This window comes from Falco biarmicus, chromosome 5 (genome assembly GCF_023638135.1).
Source record: "Falco biarmicus isolate bFalBia1 chromosome 5, bFalBia1.pri, whole genome shotgun sequence".
Taxonomy (NCBI): Eukaryota; Metazoa; Chordata; class Aves; order Falconiformes; family Falconidae; genus Falco; species Falco biarmicus.
In genome coordinates this window covers 41,380,601-41,394,408 of record NC_079292.1, presented here as the reverse complement: position 1 = coordinate 41,394,408, position 13,808 = coordinate 41,380,601, and the positions used below count along the sequence as shown (strand labels likewise).

At 38.6% G+C, this 13,808-nt stretch overlaps 1 protein-coding gene across 2 annotated transcripts in view; it reads left to right on the top strand.

Moving 5' to 3' along the window:
* The window catches only part of TMEM117 (transmembrane protein 117), a 235,168-nt gene extending 227,262 nt beyond the window's left edge, over positions 1-7,906 (top strand). For both annotated transcript variants that reach the window (XM_056342162.1, XM_056342161.1), the window contains exon 8: positions 5,796-7,906. In XM_056342162.1, coding sequence (XP_056198137.1) covers positions 5,796-6,436 — 641 coding nt within the window. In that variant the 3' untranslated portion in view covers positions 6,437-7,906. The remainder of the gene's footprint in view (positions 1-5,795) is intronic.
* The last annotated feature ends 5,902 nt before the right edge of the window (positions 7,907-13,808 follow it).

The following is a 13,808-nucleotide window of genomic DNA, read 5'->3' as shown; positions in this document are numbered from 1 at the left end:
GCAGCACTGGAGATCCAAGAGCATCTGCTGTCAAGTATGCGGATAAGTTTCAAATAGGAAATATTAAAGTGTGAGTATAAAAACAGATGGGAGATTTTTCTGGCTGTTTATAAACACATTTCTGAGTGCTGATCTAGCCAGAGTCCCCTTCTACCCAAAGGAGAAATCATCACCCTCATGGCTGGCGAATATCTGGCATGGCTGTGTTTTGGAGTTAAACCACAAGTGTTCAGGCCAAGCGTTGCCTACACAGGGAAGCCTCAGGGAGCCCGTGGGCAAAAATAGAAAGGTTAGAGGTAAAAACAAAGCTGTCCATGCACACAGATGTGAAAAAAACTCAGAGGATTTGCAGCTTAGTTCAGCTGTGAATAGTCTGTATACATGTATCTAACTAATAACACTAACATGACAGAAGATATAAAGAACCTTTCAAAGATACCGGAATGTTTTACAGAGGTGTCTGAATGTTTTAAGACAGAAATTGCAATTGAGATAAGAATCTAAAATCAACATTTCCTACACTAGCCTCTGGCTGTGGTTGCACACCATAAGGCCACTTGAGTCTAGCCTTTGTAAGTGGAATTTTCACATTTCTTCTTGACCTCAGGAGGAATGCTGAGGAATGGCTTCTACACGAGATTTCTTTTGTAGGACGTGACTGTTCTGTTACAGAATGAACATATAAAAATAAAGATGCTTCAGAATCAGCAACTGGTTTCGTGTATTTGGACCTGCAGGATCTGCCTCAATTGTCCAGTAAATCAGTTACATGTGGGATTGTGGACTGGTTGCTGAACCTCTCATAGACCTCATCAGCCTCTTTAAAAATGACCACTGCCCAAACATCAGTTGGTGAAAATAAGTGCCTTTCTGGAAAAAGGAAAAAGAAAAATCTATACCTCTTTTACCATGAGAAGGCCCCTGGCATTTGCATGCAGTGCATGTTTGTTCAGCTTCAGCAGGCAGGGGAGGATGTTTATAAGCAGAGTCCTGTATAGGCTGATGTTCCTCTGAACATGGTCCTATGGTGCGGGTCCAAACCGCCATAAGTGGAGATGGTTCTAGGGTTAAGGTTTCCCTTCTGGTGAGTGTCCTGATGATGAGGATACAATCCTCCTCAACAGCCATGCTTTCTCAGAAAACAGGGATCAAGTTTTCATCCCCTAATAGTGGTTGTAGGCTACAATGCCTAGTAAAAGGTTTCCCATTTCGTATCACAACCCGGTAAGGACACCCAGTGCATGCTTTTGGCTAGCTTTATACCTCCAGGTTTCCTTTTTGCAGATCTTTGTTGCACCAAATTTCGATATTGCACCACATTTCCAAATACACCAGATGAGATTCCTGCCTCTTCAAAGTCAAGTGTAGCATGTAAGGACATCAGCTCTGTGAAAGCCAGTTACTAACCAGGTCTTTTTTTAGGTAGTGCATGGCTGAATGACACAGCCTATTTTGCCACCTGATTTTCTTCATTGTAACTTCGTTGTTGAAGAGTCTGGGTGTAATTCTTTGCAGTTTGCTGAAATGCTTGATTAGCCTTCCAGTCTTGAGAGCTGATCTTACTACATCCTTCCATTTCAAATTGTGTCTGTGAAAAATCCACCTGCTTTAAGAGGGCTAAATGGTGCCAGATATATGCCAGTGTTCTTGGCCACATAGACCTCACTGGGGTAGAGCCAACCCCAGAGCAATAGTGGTACGGATCATACAGTAATTGGTTAGGAGACAAATTAAATGACTTCATAGTTTACGGCTCCATTTTCCTTTACCACTTTTCATCCGGAATGAAAGTTGCAGCACTGTAAAAGAAATCATAAATGTAATTTTAAAATAAAATTAGTATCTATGGCTTCATAATGTATTTATTTTGAACCATTGCAAAACCATAAACTTAAGCTTGTTTATGTGCAAGGTGAGAGGTCAGGAGTGACTTCTAGTTTACCAAGCTTATTTACTGTATAAGCTTTAATACATGACTTAAAGTTTGCTATAAAAAGCATTATGCTAAAATTAATTTGCAGTCGACAATCACTTCATATACATAGATTATACACATGTACAGCATTAAAGGTCTGTCAGTATAAGTCTCAAAAATTACTTGTCACAGGCAATGATCATCAAATAGATGTTTGTGGGTGGAGACTGTCAGGCCTCTTGATTCAGTCTGCTTCAACGTATTTATCACTGATCTAGAAGGATTGCTTGGTAACCTGGATTTATTTGGCCATCACACCTGCTAGTACAGCAGCAAAGTACGTGTCTTGGAAGAGGGATAGACAGCAGGGGACACTGTATTCTAAAAAGAGGCAAATACCTTCTGTAAGTAACCAAGACAGCACTAACTCCCAGTCATTTTGTGTCTAAGGAGGTTAACGCAGCCCTTGGCTAGAGGGAATACTGAGCAGGAGTAGGGAGATGTCATTGTATTCACAATTGGTTATATTGAGACTGTTACTCATATACAGTGTTTGGTTCTGGTGACAATAGTTTTCAAAAGAAAAGGAAAAATCATAGAGTTCATTGAGCCTGACAGTGATGCAGAGGATGGAAAAATTGTCTAGAAATTTGAAATTTAAGGGGTTTTGAGAAGATTCGCTATAGAACAGACAGTTCTTAGAAAACTAGGGGCCACTTAAACATACAGGTTGATCTTCATTTAAGTTAACTGGGGTGCCTGCATCTGAGCGCTCTTTTTACTCCACACTTACCCAACGATCCCAATAGTGGAGCTCGGGCTGTGCTCCTGCCTGCTTAACTCTGCCTAGGAGCTGAGTGAGTGAGTTTCAAGGTCATGCTTTTTATTAAACAGGAATAATTGAAATGCATCTCTCTCTTAGATCAGGTGAGCACTCAAATTCTTAACATAAGAGGAGTGGAGCCTTTCATAGACAGATCCATCTTTCCACCTTAGAAGAGATTCACAATTATGAAACCACAGTGTGGGATAGATGCTGCATGAAGCCTGAGATCATGCAGCTGGCTACCTCTAATCAGCATTTTCAGCGTTTTCTGCTAGCTTCTCATACAACTTCTTCACCAGCAGCAGGCAGCCATGTCAAGTCTTGTTCCTTAGGTGGCTTGCTCTGCATGTGTCACATTCAGGACAATGTGGTCACACAGGTGATTGCTGTGAATCCACAGGGTGCCATCAGGCCTAAAGAGGAGGCAGGTCATAGCTCAGCATTGCAATGTCCAAGTTTCCTTTGTCAGTCATACCTGAAATCTACAATCAAGAAAACTAACAGTGTATTTTGGCCTTTATAAAGGCCATCTCAATAATGTCCCCATTTCATTATGCTTCATATTTTGATGTTTTGATTGCCTGTTTTCTCCCAGCACATCTTCACTCTTGCGATGTCTAGCTGAAGGGAAAGAGCAATACTGGTACTACCTGAGTTTTTCCCCTTCCTACCATCCTAAGGTCTCACAGATCTCTCTAGAAAGTCACCTGTCCTGGCTCTGAAGAAACACAAAGTACCACAGATAATGTTTTGATTAAGCCAATAAAAAAAGAAGTGGAAATTTTCTTTGAATGGACTTTAATGCATTTTCCTGGGAAAAGAATATGGCATAAGGAGTTAACTTTGGGGCAATGCAGCAAGGAATTGCTTTCTGGATAAAACACAGAGTAATATTTGATGACAAATTATTTTTTCAAGAAGTGTACAAGTGAACAACCATAGCAGAGAAAAGAAGTTTAGAATGTAGTAAATCATGTTTTCTTTCAAACCTGCCATAGATAAACAGATAATAGCTCTAATATTTATTTCATTGTAATTTGTGTTTAGCCTGTTTTCCTAAGAAAATGAGAACGATGTGATCAAGTTCTCTGTGTGGCTTAGTCTCACTCTTTGCCCAACATTCAGCATCAAATAACTTTTGAATGTACAGCCAGTTTCAAAAACATTTTTCAGAGGGTGGGAACCTGAAAAATAGTGGCGTTATCATTGTGTGCTAAGAAATGGTGGTTATGTAAAGGACAGTCACCTAAGTTAGTGTCCAGCTGAGGAAAAAGCAGGGAGAAGTCAACCATTGTATTCTGTTTGACAGCAGCCAATTGGTCAGTGAATACGAGTGTCCCAGCCACTCCATCAACACACTCTGTGCAAGATATATTCTGTCTCTGTCTGTTGAAAGGTCATACGTGATGGGGAAGCTAGGGTTATTCTGATGGAGAGAAACACGTGTAATACAGGGCAAAAACCTGCAGGAAACAGCATCAAGATAGATTGTATTGTTTGTTACTTTATTTCATATTTTAGCATTATTTTCAGTATCTTGGTGTTGATTTAAGAAACCTAAATATTATAAAAATAAAAAAGTAAACTTCTGAGATCATTATTTTCTTTAACAAATCAATTATAAAATCGATGAAAACTCAGAAAACATTTAGAGGAGTTATTCATTATTAAGTGAATATGGTTTTATGTGAACAGGTATGACAGGGTCTTTTCAGTGCAGTTTGATTTCTGGATAGTGACAGTAACACATGAGAATTAACATTCCTCATTTTGAATCGAAGTATAATCTAGATTGAAGAGGACTATTAAACACAATTGCTGAAATGCAGGGAGTTACCCTCCTTAACCTCCTGGAGCATTCTGGTCGTACAATTTGAACACACAGACTTTCAGAAAAAGGAATCCATTTATTCTTTACAAGCCAATAACATAAATAATTTGATAGATACTCTGATGACGGTCATTTTCTTTTTCACTTGAAACATACTTAGATATGAATCCAGCATAGACAAATATCATTCATCACCACCAGGAACGTTCCTCCATGAATGTCCTTTCACATAATGTAGACGTGTAGATTTGCTGTGTTCTTGGGTGGTGCCAGTCATTTTACTGCACAGGTAAAATCTTAATATATGTCCAGCTAGAATGTAAGAGGTGCTTTGACTATGGGAATAGTATAATTTGTTTTGAGTATTCATAGAATAATTTAGTTTAGAAGGAACACCTGGAGTTCATCTGTTCCAACACCCTACTCAAAGCAGGGCCAACTTTGCAATTGCATAAAGTTATCTTTAACGTCTTTTGGATTCCTGGAGGAAGCATGTGAAAGAGCAATTTTAAATAATAAAAGGAGAAAGGTTTGCACCTCCAGTGTTGCAGGAGCTTAATGTTAGACTATGAGTCACTCCTTGGAGGAATTTCTTACTACACAAACTATAGAAAAGCTAAGCTGAAGAGCCTCCCAAAACTATCATCAGTGCTTAATATTTCTTGAGGGTGTGATATCTCTAGATCACAGTTTATCCAATTTCCCCCATCTGAATATGTCTGTGTACCATGGTTGGTATATCAAACAATACATATATACTCTTTAAATTTACATAATTACCCAACCCCAAAAACCTCAGTCACTTCAGTCATTCCTGGCATATATAACAGTTCTATCAAATATGGTCTTTTCATGGAAAATTTCCATGTGAATATTTTTTAAGCCCTGGAATTAATGCTTCTTTAGGTTTATTGATCTATACCACATCACCTAGCGGTCTAATCAACAGGTCACCTAAAAACTGCAATGTGCATTCAATTGATATACTGCTATGCTTGTCTTACAAAACTATTTTATTATGTGCCCAGCCCTAATTGTGTAATGCTAGGGGATATTCAGCATAAATCTGACTATGGTGGAAATTTTATTACAGGTTTACTTTAAAGATTAATTAAAAAAAATGGTTTTGTTTTTTTTTTCCTCTGGGTGGCTTTTATATGACTGCATTTGTACTGCTTCTAAATTGGATATATCAGATGACAGAACTTTCTTTTTCCAAACAGGCAAATGGTTTAACTATGGAATTATCTTCCTTGTTTTAATCTTGGATCTGAATATGTGGAAGAACCAAATATTTTACAAACCTCATGAATATGGTCAATATATTGGTCCTGGACAGAAGATCTACACAGTGAAGGACTCCGAAAGCTTGAAAGACCTTAATAGAACTAAGTTATCTTGGGAGTGGAGATCCAATAACACTAACCCATTGACCAACCGGACCTATGCTGAAGGAGACATGTTCTTGCACAGCAGATTCACAGGCTCTAGCCTTGATGTCAAATGCCTGGCTTTTATCCCAAGTTTGCTGGCTTTTGCTTTGTTTGGTTTCTTCATCTGGTTCTTTGGGCGATTTCAGAAAACCGACCAAGGCATGGAGAATTTAGACAAATCATACACAAGAATGAAACGAAAGTCACCGTCAGATATAGGAATGACACGAGAAAATACACAGGTATTAGTAGAAGAACCATTAAGTTTTCAAGAACCGCATCTCGTATCCATAAAATCAGACTTAAGTGAAATAGTTTTTAATTCTTCTCTCCTAACTTCTGAAAACTTGAACGCACAACTGAATGAACAAGAGAGCCCTTTACAGCCAGTACCAGAGTCCTCTGTCCCTAAGAGTAATCCTGTGACATAGAGGCAAATACCCAGGAAAATCACTTTAAATAAGTAGATACTATAAGATTTCAGTTTTACCTTTTGTAAGTTAAGATTTACATAGTGTTTAGAATAAGAAACTCAACCTATACCAAAAGGTGCTCAGCATGCTTTTTCTAGGGATTTTGGTTTTTATTTGTATTATAGTACGTGCCTACTGTATATCTAACATTCCTTTATAGATTGCTTCCCAGAATTGCACAAGCTATTTATTAATACATTACCTTAACTGTATAATAGTGTATTAGATGATTACTTGCAGGTATAAAATTCTACCGTGGTGGTGCCTTGAGACATTAAAGAGTTTTTTAACTCAACACCAGATGTATAGCACAGTTCTTCTAATCTATTTTGCAAAGCTTTTTGTATATGGTTATTTCAAGTATCATTTGATGTCTTGACAGAGGAGATAAATATAGTTATTCCTAAAGAAGGGTTTCTGTTAGGAGATCACAACACTGTTATTTACTCATCTGTGAAGCCAGTGACTTTGATGACCGGGCTGCAAAGAAGCATGTTGATTACCTTTTAATTTTTGCTGGCTAGCTGCCAAACACAAATACAGATTCATTATGCAGTAAACAGCAGAGTGATAATACAGCACGGGTCACTACTTGTGAAAATATGACTTTCTCCATCAGTAATAGCAATTAGGTGATAATACCTAATTATATTTTTCCTAATTAAAAATAAACTGCTCCTTGATTAAAAGTTTTGCCCTTCACCTTTTAGAAACAGAGGTGAAAATACATGGTCAAAGCAATCTTTCCATCATCACACCAAGCCTATGCAACATCAAAGAGCCAATGGAGTGGTTAAAGTAAAGGACACAAAGCTCATTAAATCCAGTATTGGTGCAGTTCAGTGCAGGTGTAGTCTGACAATATGTGAAACACATAGAAACACACTGCATATAGACAAGTCTAACTTCTCCAAATACTGAAGAAATGTTTAGGGGTTTCAATGAAAATAGGTTAATAACTATATTTTATTGTAAACTTTTTTTTTTCTTGTTTCATTATCCATGATTAAGTGTAACCTGGAAGCAGAAACATAGAGAAACTGGGTTTTTTGCTTTTTTTGAAGGGGACTTTGTAATGTGAATTCCTCTGCTGTATGATCAAACTTTATGCACTAGAGAAATTGTATATCTAAGACATCAGAAAGACTCTGATTCGCCTCTAATTTAGTTCTATAAATTGTTGTTACAAGTTACTAAATAATAAGTCGTTTTTAAGTCTGAATTATTTCCCTGTCATTTACTGGTGTTGCTGTATTTTGTCTTGGTGACTTTTTTATCTCCGTTGTTTTGATCTATATGCTTTTAAGTTTTGGGAATGCTGAATTTAGCATGCATAATAGAACTATGCTTTTATTAGCTGTCACTTGAGAGCCAATTTTAATAAACATCATTCAACAATTGTTTATTATAAGGCAGGAACATATTCCATTAGTTTTGCAGTTTTTTGAAAATATTTTACCCATGCATTGTCCCGTTTAAAATCATAAATACTTCTGACACTGAAAAAGACAGACAGTATCACAATAATGTCAAAATCAAATATTTTGCTTATGTAACATGTAATATTTCATCAGGGGAAAGTTCACTTTATAATAAGACTAAATTTTATCCATTAAAATTATGACTAAAAATAAATCCATTAGTTTTTGCCTACTGCAGCTCATAAATTTATTTAACTGAGTTAAGATATAGTCAAAGACAAGCTATTAATTACTAACAGTAAAACACTGTGAGATCTTGCTTGTACTATATAAGAGGTGACTATATTGATGTTTGACTTTCAAACAGCATATGATTTCCTAAATAGTTACAGAAATAGCTGGTTAGTTTTGCAGTTATGTGCTTCTCTGTATGTTTTGAACACTGTAAACCCAAGTAGTGAAAATCTGTTATTTCTCCTCTTTGTGCATAGGAGTGGTTAAATCCACTAATACATAGGCAGAAAATGAAAGAATTACTTGAGCCTTTCAGCCTGCATGATTACATGACTCTGAAAAAACTGTTATTAAGCAACTGATCCTCAGCTAAAATAATTCTGTGACCTCACATTGAGTTAATGCTTTTAAGGTCATTGTAAGCCTGCATGAAAGAAAGAAAAGCATCAAGTAATCCTAGATTTTGTGTTGAGTATTTAAATTAGTGGTCAAGCAGAGACGCTGCTTGTATTATGAATTCATAAGAATTTAAAAGATTCAGTGTAGCCACTAACCATGGTCAGCTCATCAATTTAATTAAAGGAGGAAGGACTCCTCAGTTGTGTGGGAGTCTCATTTGTAAACACAGACACAGATGGGAGATGAGAGGAGTATTTCCACTCCCCACTTCCAGTGTTAAGTTTGAGAAATCTGAATTCAATGGCTGCACTTACTCCAAGCTCCTTCTGAAGCTGGCAGAGGCTTGGGAGCTGAACAGCCTAGAGGTGATTCAGTACCTAACTTAATAATTTATCTCTGCATGTAAGTAGCGAAACTCAATAGGTATGGGTTTGTGGAATGAAACAGTTGGTGCTGAGGGCCCAGGGCCCACAGTTTGTGCATTTCAGGGTTTTACCTCAGTTTAGCTCTTGTCTGATCCTTATAAACTCAAAGCACAATAGGGGCTGGAGTACATTTTGGACAAATCTCATTCATGTGCAGAAACCATGCAATTTGCATTAGGGAAGAGTAAATGGACATTCCTGAGCTGAGCTACTGATGCAGTCATCCTCAGTCTTCTCCTGAAACAACTTGTCTTCTTCCATGGACTGTAGAAGGATCCATGGGAGACTGGGTGGCTGGTTACCCAAAATGGAAATATTCCTCCTCCAAGCACATTCATTGTTTTCAACTGTTGTTCTGAAATGCTTCACTAACTCAAAAAACTCTGAAATGACTTCTAGTCTAGTACCCATCACCAGGACCTTGATATGGATGGTTGGCCTTTTCCTGAAAGCTTAACTATTACAGAAATATTTTAATATTTTTTTCTTTTCCTGAAGCTGAAAAATCCGTACAAAGGAAGAAACCTGAGGAAGTAACATCTTTTTCAGACACTGCACAAGTCTCTGTTCCACCCCCTATAATAAACCATCTAGCAGCTGCCATCACGACAGGGCTGTCCTGTGTCTGCTTTGTCAGAGATCAGATTTGGTACAACAGTTCTTTTTTTACCATAGATACGCTCACTGTACAGTGATGGATGATAGATACTGCCTAAAATAGCATACATAGAAGAGACATCTCTAGGATAAGCACATAAGATTTATGACCCCACAGGTGCCTGTGAATTGCCTTAGCATCTTCAACAATTACCTTTGCTGGGATGGAAATGACATGGAGCAGATGGAAGGTAAGAATGTTTGTAGAAAGTACCTTAAATATGATATTCATGCTTATGAAAGTGTATATGTAGGTCTAAAACACAATTGTATAAGATGTGTATTTGTGTGTGCGTTAGGAGCCTAGGGATTAGTTGATTCTGTTGGGGGAAACTGCTGAGTCTCTCAAGCAGACAATTTACTCCTGCCCTCTTTATCCTACATTGTTCCATGAGTCAGTTACTCCAGGTTTCTTCATCTCCTCTGCTTCCACTTCTATCACCTAGAAAATATAAACCAAAAAAAGAACATTTAATTGCACTATCTGCTTCCCCAAACTACATTTTGGTCTAATTTATGCAGAAAGTGAATTTGTCATGTTTTGAAAGATTTCTGTCCTCTCCAGCTAGCATCATCATACTCTGGGCTACTGCACTGTATTACAGTATGTGTTAAATTGTTGCTTTTCCTGTGGCGAATAGCCTCCATCATGACAACCACCTAGGAACAGAGCAGACACCTCTCAGACTGGAAAGGCAGCAATTCAGATACTTACTAGACTGGCAAGCTCATTTTCCCACAAGTGAACAGGTTATGACTCACTAGTAAAAGATGTAACAGATTTTTAATACACTGCCTTTTAATTTTAACAGCCTCCTAGGAGTGTCTCAGTGGGAGAGAACTTTATCTCAGGCCTTAAAGTTGAAGTAGTTGCAGTCCTGCAAGCAGGGCGTTTCATCTTTTTAGGTTGCATTTAAAAGTAACCAGCTTAAACTCTAAGCAGACCATAACAACCATAAAAATTAGACAGACCAAACTGTGAATAAGAATATAAAGTTGATTTACCTGCAGCTGGCTAGTGCAGAATATAGACAAAACACACATTTATCAGATGTTAGAGTGACCCTGTGCTTGGGTTTATGGACAGTGATATGCAAAGATTCAAACTGTATTTATTAACAAGCAGTTGCAGTCCTTTTATCAACAGAGATGCCGCTGCAAACATCACACAGACCAGCTCTTCTACCATCTGGTCTGTCTCCTGTCCATCCATTCCAAGTTGCAAATGACAAAGGGATTGTTCCTTTCCCTGTGCACTCAAACCTGTCCTGTGGGGAGGCATGTCACTGCAATGCCTAATATACAAACTCCAAGTAGGACAACCAAAGACAGGCAAACGGAGGAAGTAAGGAGGAAGTCTAGTCTGTGAGTTCCGCAGCCTTGAGGTGAAGAAAAGCTTATGTGGCCATTTCAGAGGCAAATAAATATAAATGGAAGTCCTGTTTCATAGGACCAGGAAGGGACACATGGAGAGACAGCAAATCACTAGAAATCTTTTCCATCCCCTTCAGATAGTCAAACAGAAGCAGCAAGTCCCTGTTTACATTTGGACATCACAAACAATTCTCAGCTTCCAGATGACTTTGGGGTAAGTAGCTTTTCTGGGTGATGAGGTTTTAACACCATCTTATTTCCTTCCTAACACTTCCTCTGCACAGATGTCAGCAGCTTTTCAGTGTTTGGGGGAAAGGGGTAGTTTTCTGAATGGGAAGTAGGGAAGAAACTTACGAAGGAGAAACCCCATGAGGCTGGTATTCTCCACAGAAAAATCCTTACTGGAGAGAGGAAAGGCATTAGCTACTTGGCAAAGAGGGGTGAAGTTAGCATCAAATCCTTTCAGAAATATATGTTACAGCAGCAGACCAGTCACAGAGATACTTCTAATCTCATGTTTTTCCTTTGATGTGTAGCAATTGGAGTCTGCAGAAGAGCAGCTTATCTGATTCCTGCAGGCAGGTTATAGACCTGGGTCTCATGCTGCTTTGTGACATCTGGAGCACTTCTCTGCATATTGAATTCCTTCTTCTCTTCCTCTCTTCTTCCTTCACCCCCCCCACCCACCCCCCACCCCGAAGTCTGTTTCATTCTGTTTTTATTTCAAATAAATTTTTATTGTTAGTGACCTAAACTGCAAATGACCCACCAAAGACTCATAACTGCTGTTATTGATGCAGCACCATCTGTACAGGGGCTTTGCAAATTCTGACAAAGCAGCAACAGGTAACTTTCCTGAGGCTCTGTCTCTCCTATGGCAACTAACCCGCCTTGCTCTCAGCTGCATTCAAAGGAGACATGAGCCACACAGATGTTTTTCTCAAGTCTTCCTTCATCCTGGCTCGTCAGTTTCTAAGGAAAATGGGCTTTCAGCTTGCTCATGCACAGACCCCCAATGTGTCCTGCGTCGCATTGCTTCAAGGCTGGGGATTTTAAGAAAGAGCAAGCTCCTTTCTTCTCTTCAGACAGACAACTACTGTTGGTGTGGCTCACCATGGTGGAATTCCTACTTGTTGTCAGGAAAATGAGAAAGACAAGCAGAAAGGAGTCATACTAGTAAAAATTGAAATGCAGCATTTATTTCTAAGAAGCCAATAACGGCTGCTTATTTGCTCCCTCCTTTATGCCATCTTTCAGAGAGACAGTTTGAGATGGATCAGAACATTTCCTCAGCTACCAAATAATTTTTTTCATTGTTCCTTTTTTCCACAGGATCCTTTCCTCCCTTTTTCCCACTATTTAAATCTGATTCTCAACATCCTCAAAATGTTTCTGCAGTTTCCATTTGGGTTCTTCCTTTCCTCTCTGCTTGACTCCTCTGCGCTTTCATAGGTTCATAGGACAATTCGGGTTGGAAGGGGTTTCTAGCCAAGCTCTTGCACAAATTCAGGTCAGCTCTGAGCTCAGACCAGGGCTTTATCTTTGCAGATCTCCAAAATATCCAAGGATGGAGACTACACAACTTCCCAGAGCAACTTGTTCCAAAACCTCAGTATTGCTGTATAAATGTTGCCGCTGGTCAAAATCTCCATAAGAGATTCCTAGTAGTAGTAAGTGGGACCGATTAAAGTATGTGTAAACCATGACAAGTGACACAGTGTGAAGTCAAAGCTATCAAGATGTGAGCATAGCTCTGTTCAGGTACACTCTGCCCTGTGGGAAGGAATCCACACCAGCTCTCACTAGGTGCTACACAGGCATACCTGAAAGCAGAAAATGCAAGCGTAGAAGAAAATCAAGACAGTTTCTTTGAGATGCTGTAGTTAATTGTAATTATATTTCATTCTGATGTAACTGGTATCTGTTTATTGCCTGGTATTGTATTTGCATATTGAAGAAGTCAATTATCTCTTCAATTCACAATCCTTAGCTCATGTAATAAGTTATCCTGAGTGAGTGTTTAAAATTATTCATCGAAGGGTCATACTTTATTATATTTCATCCAGAAGAACCAGTAACACCCACTAATAAAATGGATTATTACATTTTTGGAAAATCGGTTTGGAGTGGTAAGTAGGAAACAAACTGAATAGCTGAACTTATGTATTGCCTGAGTCATTAATCTTTACAACCATATTGAGATCTTTATTAACTAAAAAAATCATTGGATTCATTTCGGGGGGGAGGGGGGAAGCCGGGGGGAAGGGGGGAAAAGACATTTTTTCTTGGACTTCCATTCATATTGACTTTCCATTACTGGCCTCATGTATGGTCTCCAAAAGGAAAAAACAGATTGGAAATCACTGCTTGTGTGTAATGTGGATGAAGGCTGTGCTGGTCAAGGGTTTATTTTGTTTTAATTAAGGTTTACGTAATGCAAGTAAGGAACCCTTCCCTCCCAGCAAGTCTAGCAGAGGCAATCAGGAGAAAGCTGGCCCCCTTCTTGCCTGGGAAGGTGGCAGATTACTTGAAGAAATGTGAAAGGGAGACTGACAACTCTGCAGAAAAACAGGAGATTTAAACAGTGAAGGAGAGGATGAATGTGAAAAGATCAAACAAATCAATACTATTTAATCCACATTTGTGTCTTAAAGCAGTAGCTTATCTGAAGGGCCTATGTGGTTTTAAAGGATAGAAAGACAAAGGCGAAGGAACTGGGTAATAAGAGACTATCTTATTCCAAAACAGCTTTTTTAAAAAAGTATTGAAGCAGTCTCTCTTCCTTCAGATAGAGATAAATGTCGATGGTGACTACTCCTG